We start from the raw sequence: 13,170 nt of genomic DNA, 5'->3' as shown, positions 1-13,170 counted from the left end.
TGCCTTGAGCTCCCAAAGTATCCAGTCCCGGCACCACGCAAGTCTGGAAAAGTTTCCCCAGTGTCCCAGGTTCAAGTCAGAGGCAGGATGTAAGATCTCGGCAGCAAGGGGCAAAGAGGGAGCATGACCCTTTAAGGCAGAGGCCTCTGTCGTGTGGCTCGCCGGCCCTTGACCTCGGAAAACCGAGCGTAGTCTTTGACCTCCCACCCAAGCTCATCATCCCTCGCCCTGCAGACCCACACGCCCTGCCTGCTCTTCCACCCCAGCCAACACCCCAAGCTGGCACCACCTTGATTCACAGTCCTCCGAGCTGAGTCCTAACCCCTACCACCCAATCTTCTCCTGTTCTCTCCTGGAATCTGGTGAGTATTTCCAGGCTTCTCAGATCAGGCACCTGAACTTCATTGCCATTTCCTAGAGTAGGAAGACATCTCTGTATGGGCTGTGAGGGCGCTAACTATGCCCTCCTGATCCCATCAGTCACCCTCCTAAACATCTCGTACCAGGATACAAGCAGGTAGCTTTTAAAATCAATGTCTCTTGAACGCCGGGAAAACCTCAGCCAACCGGGGGAAATAGGATGAGAAAGCCTTTCTCCTCAGAGGCCTCTTTCTGCCCTCTTTTCTTCCCTCTTTTCTTCCTGGTGGCCCCTTTCCTGCCTCACTTATATCCATCCCGTGCTCTCTTCTTCCTTTCCTCCGCCGAAATCTGAGCTCGGGCAAGAAGCTGATCAACTCCTCACAGTGTAAGCTTTAAGCAAAGAATGAATCTTTCAGGGTGGAATTTGAGGCACAAGTGAGCCAGTGCAGAAGGAATTCGAGGGTGGGAGGGAACCTTCCTGAATCCCAGGGATTCAGTCCACATAAGTTGTCATTTATTTATAAGATGAGCTTATATCGAACATTGTTTCTTTTTAATCAATACAAAACAATATAATTCAGTTTAGTTCAGCAAATATTTGAGGAAAATCAACCAAGCTAGGTGCTTGTTGGTCACAGTGCTGGAGGAGACAATGTGATAGAAACAAATACTCCTTAAAAAATGCAATGAAGTATTGCAAAAACAGAGAAGAGGGAGCAATTAATTCTTCAGAAGGAATGGGGAAAATTAAGGAAAATTTCAGAGTCAAAAATGACTCTGGATGTTGAGAAACAAATAGGAGTTTGCCAGGCAGTTGGAGGCAGGGCAGCTAGGGCAGAGGAACCAACATAAGCAAAGGCAAGGAGGTGGGAAGGTTTACGAGCGGTGTGGGCTCCTCTGATGGAAAATCTGGCGAAGCAAGAGTGTAGAGTGTGTTGAGAGTTGCAGAAGGCAGAAAGAGAGATCGGAGCTGGATTATGAGGGGCTGCAGATGCCATGCAAAGGTGTTTAAAACCTAATCGTATTTAAACAGGAATGCAAATAGTTCCCATCTATGTTTCAGAAAAATACCTGGGAGACATGTGGAGGCTAGACTGGAGGAAAAGGAGCCCGAGACCTGGGCATGTGCCCTTGTCAACTTCCATAGGAACTCTTGCAACCTAATTAAGAACCTCTCATCCAAAGTTTTTTGCTCCTGGTTCTTTACTGACCAGCACTTTTTTAAACTGGGGACATGATCTCACACAGGCATTGTGATACTAAATTCTTATTTTGCCAAATGAAGCCATTTAAAAAAAAAAATCCATTCACTAAGGCACTATTTCATGAAATAAAAGACATTTTAAGACCAAGAAAAGTGTGAAGACTAACTTGCAAGATGAAGGCAGTCTTTTACATTTAATAAATTTAGATTGATGAAAAACTCGCTATCTTGTCCTCATTTTTCTCTGTCATCATGGGCTGGTTCCAGTCCTGCAGCCTGGTGTTTGAGAATAAAGTATCCATATCATTTCGTCCATACTTAGTTTACAGAGGAGGAAATGAGGAAGTCCAACAGGAATGAGTGAGTTGTTTGCTCACAAAGGGGTGGTGGGACCAGAGCCAGCTCTTTCCACCTCAGAATACCATCCCTCTCACCCTCACTATTCCTCTATGTGGCCTCTTGGCCCAGCCGCACAGACATCCATCCTGAATATCTAGAACTCATTTCTGATGCCAGGCATTTGCACATACTCTTATTCCATCATGACTTAATAACCATATCAAAGCCATTTTCCGGGTTTTCTCTTGTATGAGGTCAGTCCAGTTCAAGCATATCTTCTTTTTTTTTTTAAATTTGATATGCTGTTTTGCATCATCATTTAACTAGTTCATGTCAGCTAAAATCATTTCCTGGCCCTTCACTGACCAGGAATGAAATGAAAACATATTACTCATTTTCTGAAGGATAGTAACCATGTCTTCTGTTTTAAAGTTATTTTTGGAGCTATGATGTTGCCACTCCAATACCTAGAGTAGTTCTGGGAGCATTTTAGGTAATGAATGAATTTACTCATGAAAACCTAACTTATTCCCAGCCCACAAAAGCTTCTTTATATGCCACCCTTCCTCTCTTTGGAGTTTACTGAAGAAGCCTCCTTGTTTCTGTGGGTTGAGTCTCCCTAGCATCAAAGCCACAGACATAGCTTCAGTGATCAATGTTCCAAATCCTAAATCAGGAGAGATTTCGAAGTCTGACTGCCTATGGGGCACCCAGGCAGAGATGGGGGCTGTCCCAGGAAATAGCATATGTCACGGCCTTAGTCCTTGTGGACCCCAACAGTCGCTGCTGAGAAATAGCTCTGTATTTAGAACATTCAGTTTCTGATGATTTCAGACAAAAGGGCACAGTCTTAAAAATGATTACATCTCTCCTACCATAATGACATCCACATTAGATAAAGGTCTATCAAAACAAAAAAGATCTCTCTTTTTTGGTTTCGATTTAGGGAAAAATGTAGACCTATAACAGAAGTAAATAGATTAGAGCTGTGTTACACTTAGAAGTTGAAGTAGGGCCAAATAATATAGTGACCATTTTTACTCTTTAAACGTGTAAAAATATTGTCTTTCTGAAATTTATAAATTGTCCATAATTTTTTTTTAATAGTATCAGTTCAACACCATATAGCTCACTCTTTGGATATTTCTAAAGGAATGGCTTCATGTTGCTGGTTGAATGCAGAGCAGCTGCAGAGAAGAGAGGTTTTGTTGCAGTAATTTTTGTGCAGCTGCGATGAACTGATCTGAAGCAGTTTGGCCATGAGAGATGGGTAAGGGCTGTAGGTTTCCTCCCATGAAGTTCTCTGAAGTTCTGTTGCACGCTTGCACATATATTAGCAACTGAGTTCAGTTATACAGCTTGTTCTTGTAAGCTCAATGAAGTCCTAGCTCTCTGTCCTTGTAGGCCTCTGGGAGGACTGCTCTACAGGTAGGAGTCAGCTAACCTGATTAGCTTCAGGTACTGCTGTTCCCCCACAATCAGAACTAGAAAAATTCTACTCCACAGGGCAATAAGCTGCTGGACTCAATATAATCTTACGCCCTGGTAAGGGAAAGGCAGAAAGCACCTGTCCACTATTTCTTGCCAATCCATATATCTTAAGCCCCACTGCCATTTCATCAGTGAAAAATGATTTCTAATATCCCTTATGCTAATTAACACACCCTGGAGTACTGATTGAAGAGCGTAACATTTTAACCCTCTCAAGAGGTGAACTCTCAATTACAGATTTGGAAATGCTAACCAAAACCTCTGGAGAATATATTTCTGAATAGGGCACTTCAGATGTTAACCAACCACCCCCAGGATGTAAATAACCCTCACATATGTCACATGGTATGTACTGAAGTATTTTAACATTGTGAACAGTATCATAGCACATTTAGGGGAAAGCACACACGACAAAGTGTCCGTAGTGCTTTTTATTTGCCCATAAATATTTATCATATCTTGATTTATTTCCATGTTCCTGCTTATAGAAAAGTGAAATAGTTTGGAGCTTCTCAATAATCGATTAATAATGAGGATTTATAAATTATCTTACAAAGAAATTAAAATATCAATGTCTATGACCAGCTATTGATGAACAAAAAATAGGAATAAATGTGCTGTCAAAGCATCATTTATTCATACACCCATCCTCCTTATGGCCCTGCCTCTAAGATCCCGTTGACAATAGGATGAATTAGAACTAAGAGCTCTTTAGGCTATGGCAATCAAGCAGTGTCCTAGGCCATGGGTCAAACATTTTCTCTGAAAAGCCAGATAGTAAATATTTTAGGCTTTGTGTCTTTGCAGACCATATGGTCTCTGTCTCAGCTACTTAACTCTGTTGTAGTGTTAGAGAAGTCATTGACAGTACATAAACAAATGAGCATGTCTGTATTCCAAAAAATTTTATTTATCAAAACAGATGGAGGGCAAGATTTGTCCAGCAAGCTGTAGTTTGTCAACCTCCATCTTAAGTCAGTCCTGACTCAAGGTTTTCACAGATTTTATAAGCTTCCAAATGACAATAGCTTTTTAAATACCTTCCCTCAATTTCACCCCCTCCCATGAACCACAAGTAACTACCCTTTTCCATACAGTGGCTTCGTATCATTCTTTACTATTTTAAGTTGGTGTTGACAGACTATCTCCAAACTTGACTATCCAAAACTTAACACATCTAAAAGAAAGTAGGCATTTTTTGCTTTTCCCAGTTGTAGGCTTATTTATAGGAGTGTTATCTCAAAATTTGAGTATTTTTGTTTAAAAGGAGATATTCTAACTCAGTTAACTGGGAGGTACAGGATCGAAAGGACAATAATATGGGTTATTTGGAACCATTTTCTACAAGATGGCTCCTGAATAGTGAATGGGATAAAGACATCTTCTGCTCGCTTTCATTTCAAATTACATTTTCATTTTAAATCTCCACACAAATATTAATGTAAATCAACACACATATTTGTTCAAAAAACTGTTAAGTACTACATAACACATGAAAACAAAACAAGGCAGATCCTTGTCTTCATAGAATTTACAATATAATAAGAAAACACTCAAGCAACTCTAATCAAAGATGATTGTAACCGTCCAAAGTGAGATAGATGCAAAGTACCCTGGGAATTCAGAGGAGGTAAAGTTACAACCAATGGGGAGGGACAAAAAATGGAGGAGGTGATCGTTTTAACAGGGACTTAAATGTGTAGAAAACAACATATTGAACCAAGAGCCACCTGAGGGTCTTTTTTGGATGTCAGGCTTGCTACACATACTTACATTGTCTCATTTAAGAATTTGGAAGAGAATAGTGGGAGACAAGTCTAGTGGCATTGGAGCACAGAGGTCCTTGGATGCCAGCTAAACCCTGTGGCCTTATCTCAATAGAAAGTGGGAAGCCCCTGAGGATGCTGAGCAGGAGAGTGATGTAAGGTAAAGAAAGGCTGGGGAAGTGAAAGGCATAGCAGCAGTGGAGGGGCGAACCCAATATTGAAATCATCATCGTGAATCGTAATGAGGACCTGATCTAAAGTGGTGGCAGAGAGAATAGAAGTAAAGAAAGGATATAGATTCTAAATAAAGAACCTCGAGGATCTGGGCACTGGTCGAATGTAATGGAGGGGGCAGGTAGCATTGCAGATATGGTTCAATCTCAAAGTCAGACGTGGGTTCGAATCTCAAATCTGGCACCTAACAAAAGTGTGATCTCTGAGCCTCAGTTGCCTTATCTATAAAACAAAGCTCATGATACCTAACTCACAGGAGATAATACATTTAAAGAACTTGAATTTAATAGGCATGCAATAAATGATAGCTATCTGTATTATATATTCTTGGGAGAGTGAGAGTTTAGTCAATGACAGCTCTGAGATTTTAAGCCTAGGTTATTGGGGAAATTTAGGTGCCATGAAATAAAACACAAAAGTCAAGAGGAAGATCTAATATTAATGGTAAGACTACAGGTTTCTTTGTGGACAGAAAGAGCTATCCAGCTGGCCATTAAAACTACTTATCTAGAAGTAGAATATTTTTTATAATATTATTAAGATTTAACACTGTATGTTATATATCTTCTTAGTATATTAAGATGTAATTCATACACCACAAAATTTACATACTACAAAATTCACTTTTTTAAAGTATATAGTTTAGTGGCTTTTAGTATAGTCATGGAATCGTACAGCCATCAGCACTAATTTTAGAACATTTTCATCACCTGGAAAAAAAAATCTCTTCCCTTAGCAGTCACTCTTCATTCACCCTCCCTTCAGTCCCTGGAAACCATTAATTTACTTTCTGTCTCTATGGACTGGAGGTTGACATTTGAGGCTCACAGCCTGAAAGTGATGTGTAAAACTGAATTCACTCAGGGGGAGAATGTAGCAAGAGAAGAGAAAATAGCCAGGCAATGTTGTGGAATGCCTATTTGAGGGAATAAGAGGGTTGGCCTGTGCTTTTGAGTTCTAAACCTATACCACCAGGTGGTCAGTATATAAAATGGCTTCTCACAAACTATGGTTTTAGCAGCAACCTGAGATTTGACCAATTGGTAAACACTGAGGTCAGCAAAAATACTCATCAATTTACCTGAGACTTGGCTTCTTGTGAGAACACTGTGCCTTCATATTAGTCTAAGAAAAATATTTTAAAGTAGCCTTCTAGATCTGCACTATCCAGTCAGGTAGCCACTTAACCACACATGCCTATGTAAAATTAAAATTGTAAATTATTTAAAACTAAAGGAAATTTGAGATTTAGTTCCTTAGTTACACTAGCCATATTTCACATGCTCCATAGCCACACGTGGCTATTAGCTACCACAAAGCAGATATAGAACATTTTCATCGTGGTAGAAAGTTCTATTGAACACTACTCTTCTACGTGATGTCTACATGATACAGAGTTTTCTGCTTCATGGGTTATTTGGTAATGGCTACATTCCTCCTCTGGCTTAATACTTCACTTCTTTCCTTTCTATTTCACCCTGTGTATCCCATCTATACTATTGTCCAAACAGAGCCCAGGCCTTCAACAGCTGGTACCCAACAAAGCCCACTTATGTGTGCGTATGTCTCTTTTTCAGTGTGAATCTATGATGACAAAGCTAAATGTCAAGTATTTTTTGGTAAGCTCTCTGGTATTTCCTATGTTTGTTCTCATTATTTCTACAAATATAATTAATAAAGTCATACTTAAATAATTTCATGGATATAGATAATACTCCTAGTTACCATATGCATCTTCCCATATACCAACTGAGAGATCTGTGGAAATTTAAGGATAGCACTGTACGTTTGTATTAGTTTTCTGTTGCTGCTGTAACAAATTACAATAACCTAAGTGGCTTATAACAGCACAAATTTATTTTCTTAGCGTTCTGGAAGTCAGAAGTCCAAAATCCGTTTCACTGGGCTAAAGTGTAAGTGTTGGCAGGGCCAGTTCTTTCTGGAGTCTGTGAGAGGAGAATGGTGTCCTTGACTTTTTCAGCTTCTGTGGCCACCTGTATGTATCCCTTGGTTGTAGCTTCCTCCTTCATCTTCAAAGTACATCACTCCAATCTCTGCTTCTGTAGTCACAGAAACGTTTCCTCTTTGTGATCAAATCTCTCTCTTCCTCTCTCTGATAAGGATGCTTATGATTTAATTTAGGTCCCACCTGGATAATCCAAAATAATTTCCTCATCTCGACCTTTAATTTAATCATATCCTCAAAGTCCCTTTTGCCACATAAGATAACATTCATGGTTCTAGATATTAGGACATGGATATCTTTTGGGGCCATGATCTGCCCACCCCAAAGTTACATAAAGTTTCTTATTGGTAGAAGAAAGTTTACCCCTACCAGACTTACTTTAATTCAGGGCTTTAAATTAAAGTTTAACAATTCATATTAAAGCATAAAGTGTTTGTTTGTGATCATGTTGACAGATAATAAAATGTCCGATGATGCCAGTGACACCATAGCTACTGGGGACAAAGCAGAAATTACCGAGATGCCCAATAATGATTCTTTACCCAAAGATGCAGAGGTGCACTGTGATTCAGCTACGATTTTAAATGAGCCAACACTGGCTGACCCCAGAGAAGATGTGCATGAAAATGCAACCATTCAAGATACAGAGACTGCTGACACTGGGTGCCCTGAGCAGCCCACAGACACCAGTGCCATGGAGCCCTGCATCAATCAAGAAGTGACTGAGAATGCACTTGCTGAATGCATTGATGCTGTCAGCCTCGAGGCAGAACCTGGATCTGAAATACCCTTGAAAGAACAGAACAATCTGGTAGGAGTGGTTCATTTGATTTAGTTCAACCTAAGTTCTTACTAATACCTACGATGGACACAGATTTGTGCCAAGCTCTGTGGGTAATGATTGTGGGTTCAGTACATACTGTGACATCACCTCTGTCAACAAAAATGTGTCATGGGGTAAGAAAAGGCATGTATGAGAATAATTGGTCATTTTAACATTTGCATTTTGATAGTTGTATTAATAATAATAACAGCCACCAATTATTGGACACATCCTGTGTACCAGGCCCTCAGCTAGCCACTTTATGTTATAAAGTGAGACAACCAGGCTTAGAAATATTAAACAACCCAGTAAAATATTAAACTTCTCAGTAGTAAATAGAAAATACTGTAATATTGAACATAATGAGTACAAATTATTAATGAGCCTGATTCCACCCTAAACAAGTCAATGTTTTTTTAAATATCATTTCAATTTTAATGTGTATTTACGAATCCACTATGGAGATCTTAGACATTCATATCACTATTTTATCATCACACACCTCCTCCCAGCGGATCCCAGGCAAAGCATATTCACTGCCCCGTCCCTTCTGTGCCTGCACCTGTCTCTCTGGGAGAAAATATAGGCCAGTGTCTCCCAGTTGGTACCTTGTGCCACATCATTACCACCATCGAGCTGGGTTTTCTTGGTATCTTCACTTCCATCCATGTGGGTACTGGCAGGGGTAGGAGGAACTCAGCATGAAAGGAAGAGGTGGGCTACTCTCCGATCCTGCCTTCTAGAGTGATGGCACAGGATGGTGGGTTGGGGGTTTTCCTGAGCCATGTTCAGCCCTGCTTATTCTGTAGCGTGCCACCACAGGTCACCTCCTTGAAGGAACTCTGCTCCATGCCTTTAGGGAAGGAAACCAAGGGGCCTGGGCTTTCATCCTCCGGCCTACTATTAACTTTGTTAGTTTGGGCAAGACGCCTAAGTTCTCTGTGCCTCTATTTTTTTTCCTCTATAAAATGAAGACTTTGCACATGAAGACTACTAGACCTCTTTCTGACTGATGTTTTGTGATTCTTTTATTCAAAATCAGTCTTCTTGTGCCTCAGTTTCCTCAAGGGTTTTGACCCTTAAAACTATTCTGAGATGAGATGGGCTTCCTCAGGGTGGAAGGTGGTTTTCATTTTGCAAAGATGTCATGGAAGGAGGGATTGGAGGGCCAGCTGGGAGTTTGGATCAGCTATGGTCACATACACACAAAATTTTGTTTCTGAGTTCTAAAAGTTCACAGACCCTTTGAAGCCACCAATGGACCTCTTAAAAGATTAAGAACTTCCAGATCAGAACTTCTTAACCTTAGCCGAACATTTCAACCACTAAGAGAGCTTTATAAAATACTGATGCCAGGGTCTGTATTAGTCTGCAGCATTAAGGAGGTTTATAAAGCGCTTTCTGATTTTGAAAGCGCTTTATAAACCTCCTTAATGCTGCAGGAATAGAGCTGATAGGCAGACACATACCCCCTCCTCTCCCTGCATGACACTGCTAGCTTTCAAGGACTGCAAAATGTGAGCATCTCTTCATAATGAAGTATCACAAAAGTATCTGGATGGAAGTGCAAATACTGGCCAAGAGTTGGGACTATGGCTTTAGATGTATGTGTGTGCCATAGCCTCAGGAGCTCAGATACGTGTGAGGAGCACCTGCGGATATATTTGTTGTAAGGAGGCAGAAAGCCGATATGGCTACTTGGTAGGGCTCTGAGGGGAAGGGATATCTCTTTCACCCAGGTCATATTTACACCCTTCTAAGTAGTGCAAATTTTGTCTCTTCTTAAGGATTATCAGAAAAGAGGATTTTATTTTCTCTCAGTAACCTATTCTTTTATCTTAAGTTAATATTAGAAGAAGTCAATTTTGTGCCTCATCTTCAAGCATTGTTCATTTGCTCTATTTTATCTTCCCTCTGTTGGACACTTATAAGAAGTCTTTTTGCAGTGATGAGAACAACTCTTTTTCTGATGATCTAAAAGATAATGAATTCTACAAAAAGACTTGAATCTAAAGTTCATTTGCAAGTTGGCTGTTTGGATCTTGAACACAGGTTCCCCAAGGAATGGCAGCTCTTATAGGAAAATAGCCAAACGCAAAAGCCTATTTGATCCCAGGTATATCCGCGCCTAAAATAATCTCATTACTTCTTTTAAAAAATGTCTATGGGAAAATGCCTGCTTAAAAATAAAACCAAACCAAACCTGGTAGAATAGCCTTTGAGGAAGTACAAACCAGTATCTTCTATGACACTAGATTTTTGTAATAATATGCTTAAAGGTGTATATATTTCTCTATGTGGTTTGTGTCTGCATAGTTACTTTGGGTCTGGGTTCCCTTGAAATTCACATAATTAGCTTAATGTTTGCCCAAGTCAGCATAGTGGCCATAACTTGGCAGGGAGGGTGGTGTGACCAGAATGAGGTCTAGAGTAGAGAAAGAAGCCAGTGGTTCAACCAGCTGCTCAGCTAGCACCTCTGCCTTGAAAGTCTACACCGTTCACAGTTTACGCACTCAGGGAAGCTTTCTCATCTCTGGTGCTCCTTCTCTTTCTCATCTATTCTGATGTATATACTAGAAGCCATTGAGTTGAGGCTTCCTGCAGGAATCCACTACACAACATGCATGGGAGATAGTCCCCAATCTCACTCGGATATTGGAGTTTGGACTAGATTTTCCAAGGTTTCTCCCAGTTATGCACAGAAATCAGAGTGGTGCAGCTGTCTTCAGGATGCCTACAGTCCAGATGGGGAAGGCAATGCCATGTAAAAGGAATTATAGCATGTCCTAGAGCGCTAGGTTGGACAGGCACAAGGAGGCTCAAAAGAAACCTTAAGTAGAACATTTAAATAAATCTTAAGGAAGTCTTCACCCTTAATTCAGAGATGGTTGCTTTAGGTGCTAGTCAGGAGTGACATTTATTGTCAGAGATGTTGTGGGACCTTATTATATTCTAGTCCATCAACCCCTAAAAGATCCCATTTAGATCGATTTCCTAAATTCTTAACACCACAAAATGTTACCCAGAACAAAAAATGTTATCCTTACTGCCCAATAGCAATGCATTAAGCCAATTTTGAAGGTAAGGAATTCCAATGTTACCACTAAAAGTACACTTCCAAGGAAAACATAGACTACCAGGAAAGGAGAAGCAGAGTGTTTACGTCATAAATTGCTGTCGATGAAGACAAAGAAGAGAGAACATAGGCCAAGACACGCCGATAGCAGATTTTTGCCTCTTCAATGAGTGAGTTTGCTCCAATCCTGTTTTAAGCCTGCTGCTAGATGATGGCATTCAATTTTTGGCTTGGACAACCAGGTGATTGTTAGTGCTATTTGGCCACAGAGGGTAGTGCTTCCTAAATCTGATGGTATGTTGGAGTCACCTGGGAAGTTTGTTAAAAATTCAGATTCCTGGGCTCTACTCAGAGAGATTCTTGTTCAACAGGTCACAGTAGAAGCCAAGACTCTATTTTTAATGAGTTCCCCCAGATAGTATTCCTGCTGTCAGTCTGTGGACCAGTGTTTGGGAACCACTAATACTAGGACACAGAAAGAGCTAGTTGGGGTATCAGATGAGATGAGGAGATGGTGAGTTCAGTACTGGCCATGCCCATGGGACATCTAACTGAAGATATTTTGTGGGCAGTTGGTTATAATGGTTTGGAGTCCAGGAGAGAGAGAGAGAGAGAGAGAGAGAGAGAGAGAACGAGAGAGAGAGAGAGAAAGAGATTTGGAGACCATCAATACTTGGATATTATTTAAGTAATGGGAGCGAGCGAGATTGCTCAGGCATTATATAAAAATAAAGAACAGAAGCCAAGGACTTGGCCCTGGAAGCTCCTGTCTCTAAGCCAATTTGGTCATACATAGCTCATAGGTCCTTTCTGATAAGTTGTCGTAGCCAACAAAGAAGTTAAGATAGTGAGAATTACCTCTTCTCTCCACAGTCTCATACTACATCCTATAAATTAAATCAAATCTCACATCGCATTGTACCACACTGACATTTTTTAATTAAACATTAATTAACAAGAAAGTTAAAAACAGTTCATGAGAACTGTTTCTCAGTTAGGCTTGAGAATGTCCCATTATTCTGTCCTTTTAGATGCTTTGACCACCAGCGTGAGTGAATGGTTCACTTAAGGCAAATGCCTAAAATTGTAGAGGCAGAGTTTTATTCTCTTATCTGGCATCAAGAGACCAGAATTCGCCAAAGTTCAGAGCTGGATAGAAGACCGTTTAGCATAGAGCAACATCCTTTTTTATACCCTGTTCATGTAAAGATGGGGAGAAGCTTTAAAATATATTTAACCACCTACAAATTTCAAATACCTTTAATTTCACCATCTGAACTCCTTTCAGATATTAGAATGCTAGTTAACAGTCCACCATATTTACCAGTTAAAACACATTTCTGTAATTCAGTATGCTAATTACTAAAGCATCAGGTGTTAATAGAAATTTAGAGAATAGAAGAGCTTATTATAGCTGCCTCTGGAGTATGGCTTCCCTGATTAGGATGCCAGCTGGCCACCTCGAACTGTGCATATATTACTGGAATGCTGGCAGCACTAGTATTGTAACTTAATCTAAGGAGCCTCCATAGTGTCACACACAATATGATGTAGAAGTTTTCTAAAATGAACTGAAATTATAATACTAAAGGATGGGCAATAAACATAAGAGTCAGAAGACAGGGCATGGAAGCCATGAGAACAGAATATTTTAAAAATGAAAACAATGGTTAAACTTCAGATGCTGCTGAAAGGTCAAGAAATAAAACGAGTCTGTGGTTTTGACAGTAAGGGGGTCATCACCTTGATGAGAATGGTTTCATGAAGCAGTGGCCATGGGAGAGTTACTGTGGCGGGTGGAAGGGTGAAGCAGGGTGGGTGCAGAAGGTAGGCGCCTTTTCTAAGAGGTGAAAAAGAAAGATATGGAGCAGAAAACAGGCCAGGTTTGGAAGAAACATTTTGCCATCATGA

General features: G+C 40.3%; 1 protein-coding gene across 3 annotated transcripts in view; it reads left to right on the top strand.

Moving 5' to 3' along the window:
- The window catches only part of FAM114A1 (family with sequence similarity 114 member A1), a 61,104-nt gene that overhangs the window by 493 nt on the left and 47,441 nt on the right, over positions 1-13,170 (top strand). For 2 of the 3 annotated variants that reach the window (XM_039848850.1, XM_039848849.1), the window contains exon 2: positions 7,816-8,171. In XM_039848850.1, the coding sequence (XP_039704784.1) occupies positions 7,824-8,171 (348 nt within the window). In that variant the 5' untranslated portion in view covers positions 7,816-7,823. Of the gene's footprint in view, positions 1-3,045; positions 3,174-7,815; positions 8,172-13,170 lie in introns of those variants that run through there. The other variant, XM_039848851.1, reaches the window with a different exon arrangement.

Source organism: Pteropus medius, unplaced genomic scaffold (assembly GCF_902729225.1).
Source record: "Pteropus medius unplaced genomic scaffold, Ma_sr-lr_union100, whole genome shotgun sequence".
NCBI lineage: Eukaryota > Metazoa > Chordata > Mammalia > Chiroptera > Pteropodidae > Pteropus > Pteropus medius.
The sequence above is the reverse complement of the archived record's forward strand: the minus strand, read 5'-3'. Positions and strand labels throughout refer to the sequence as shown.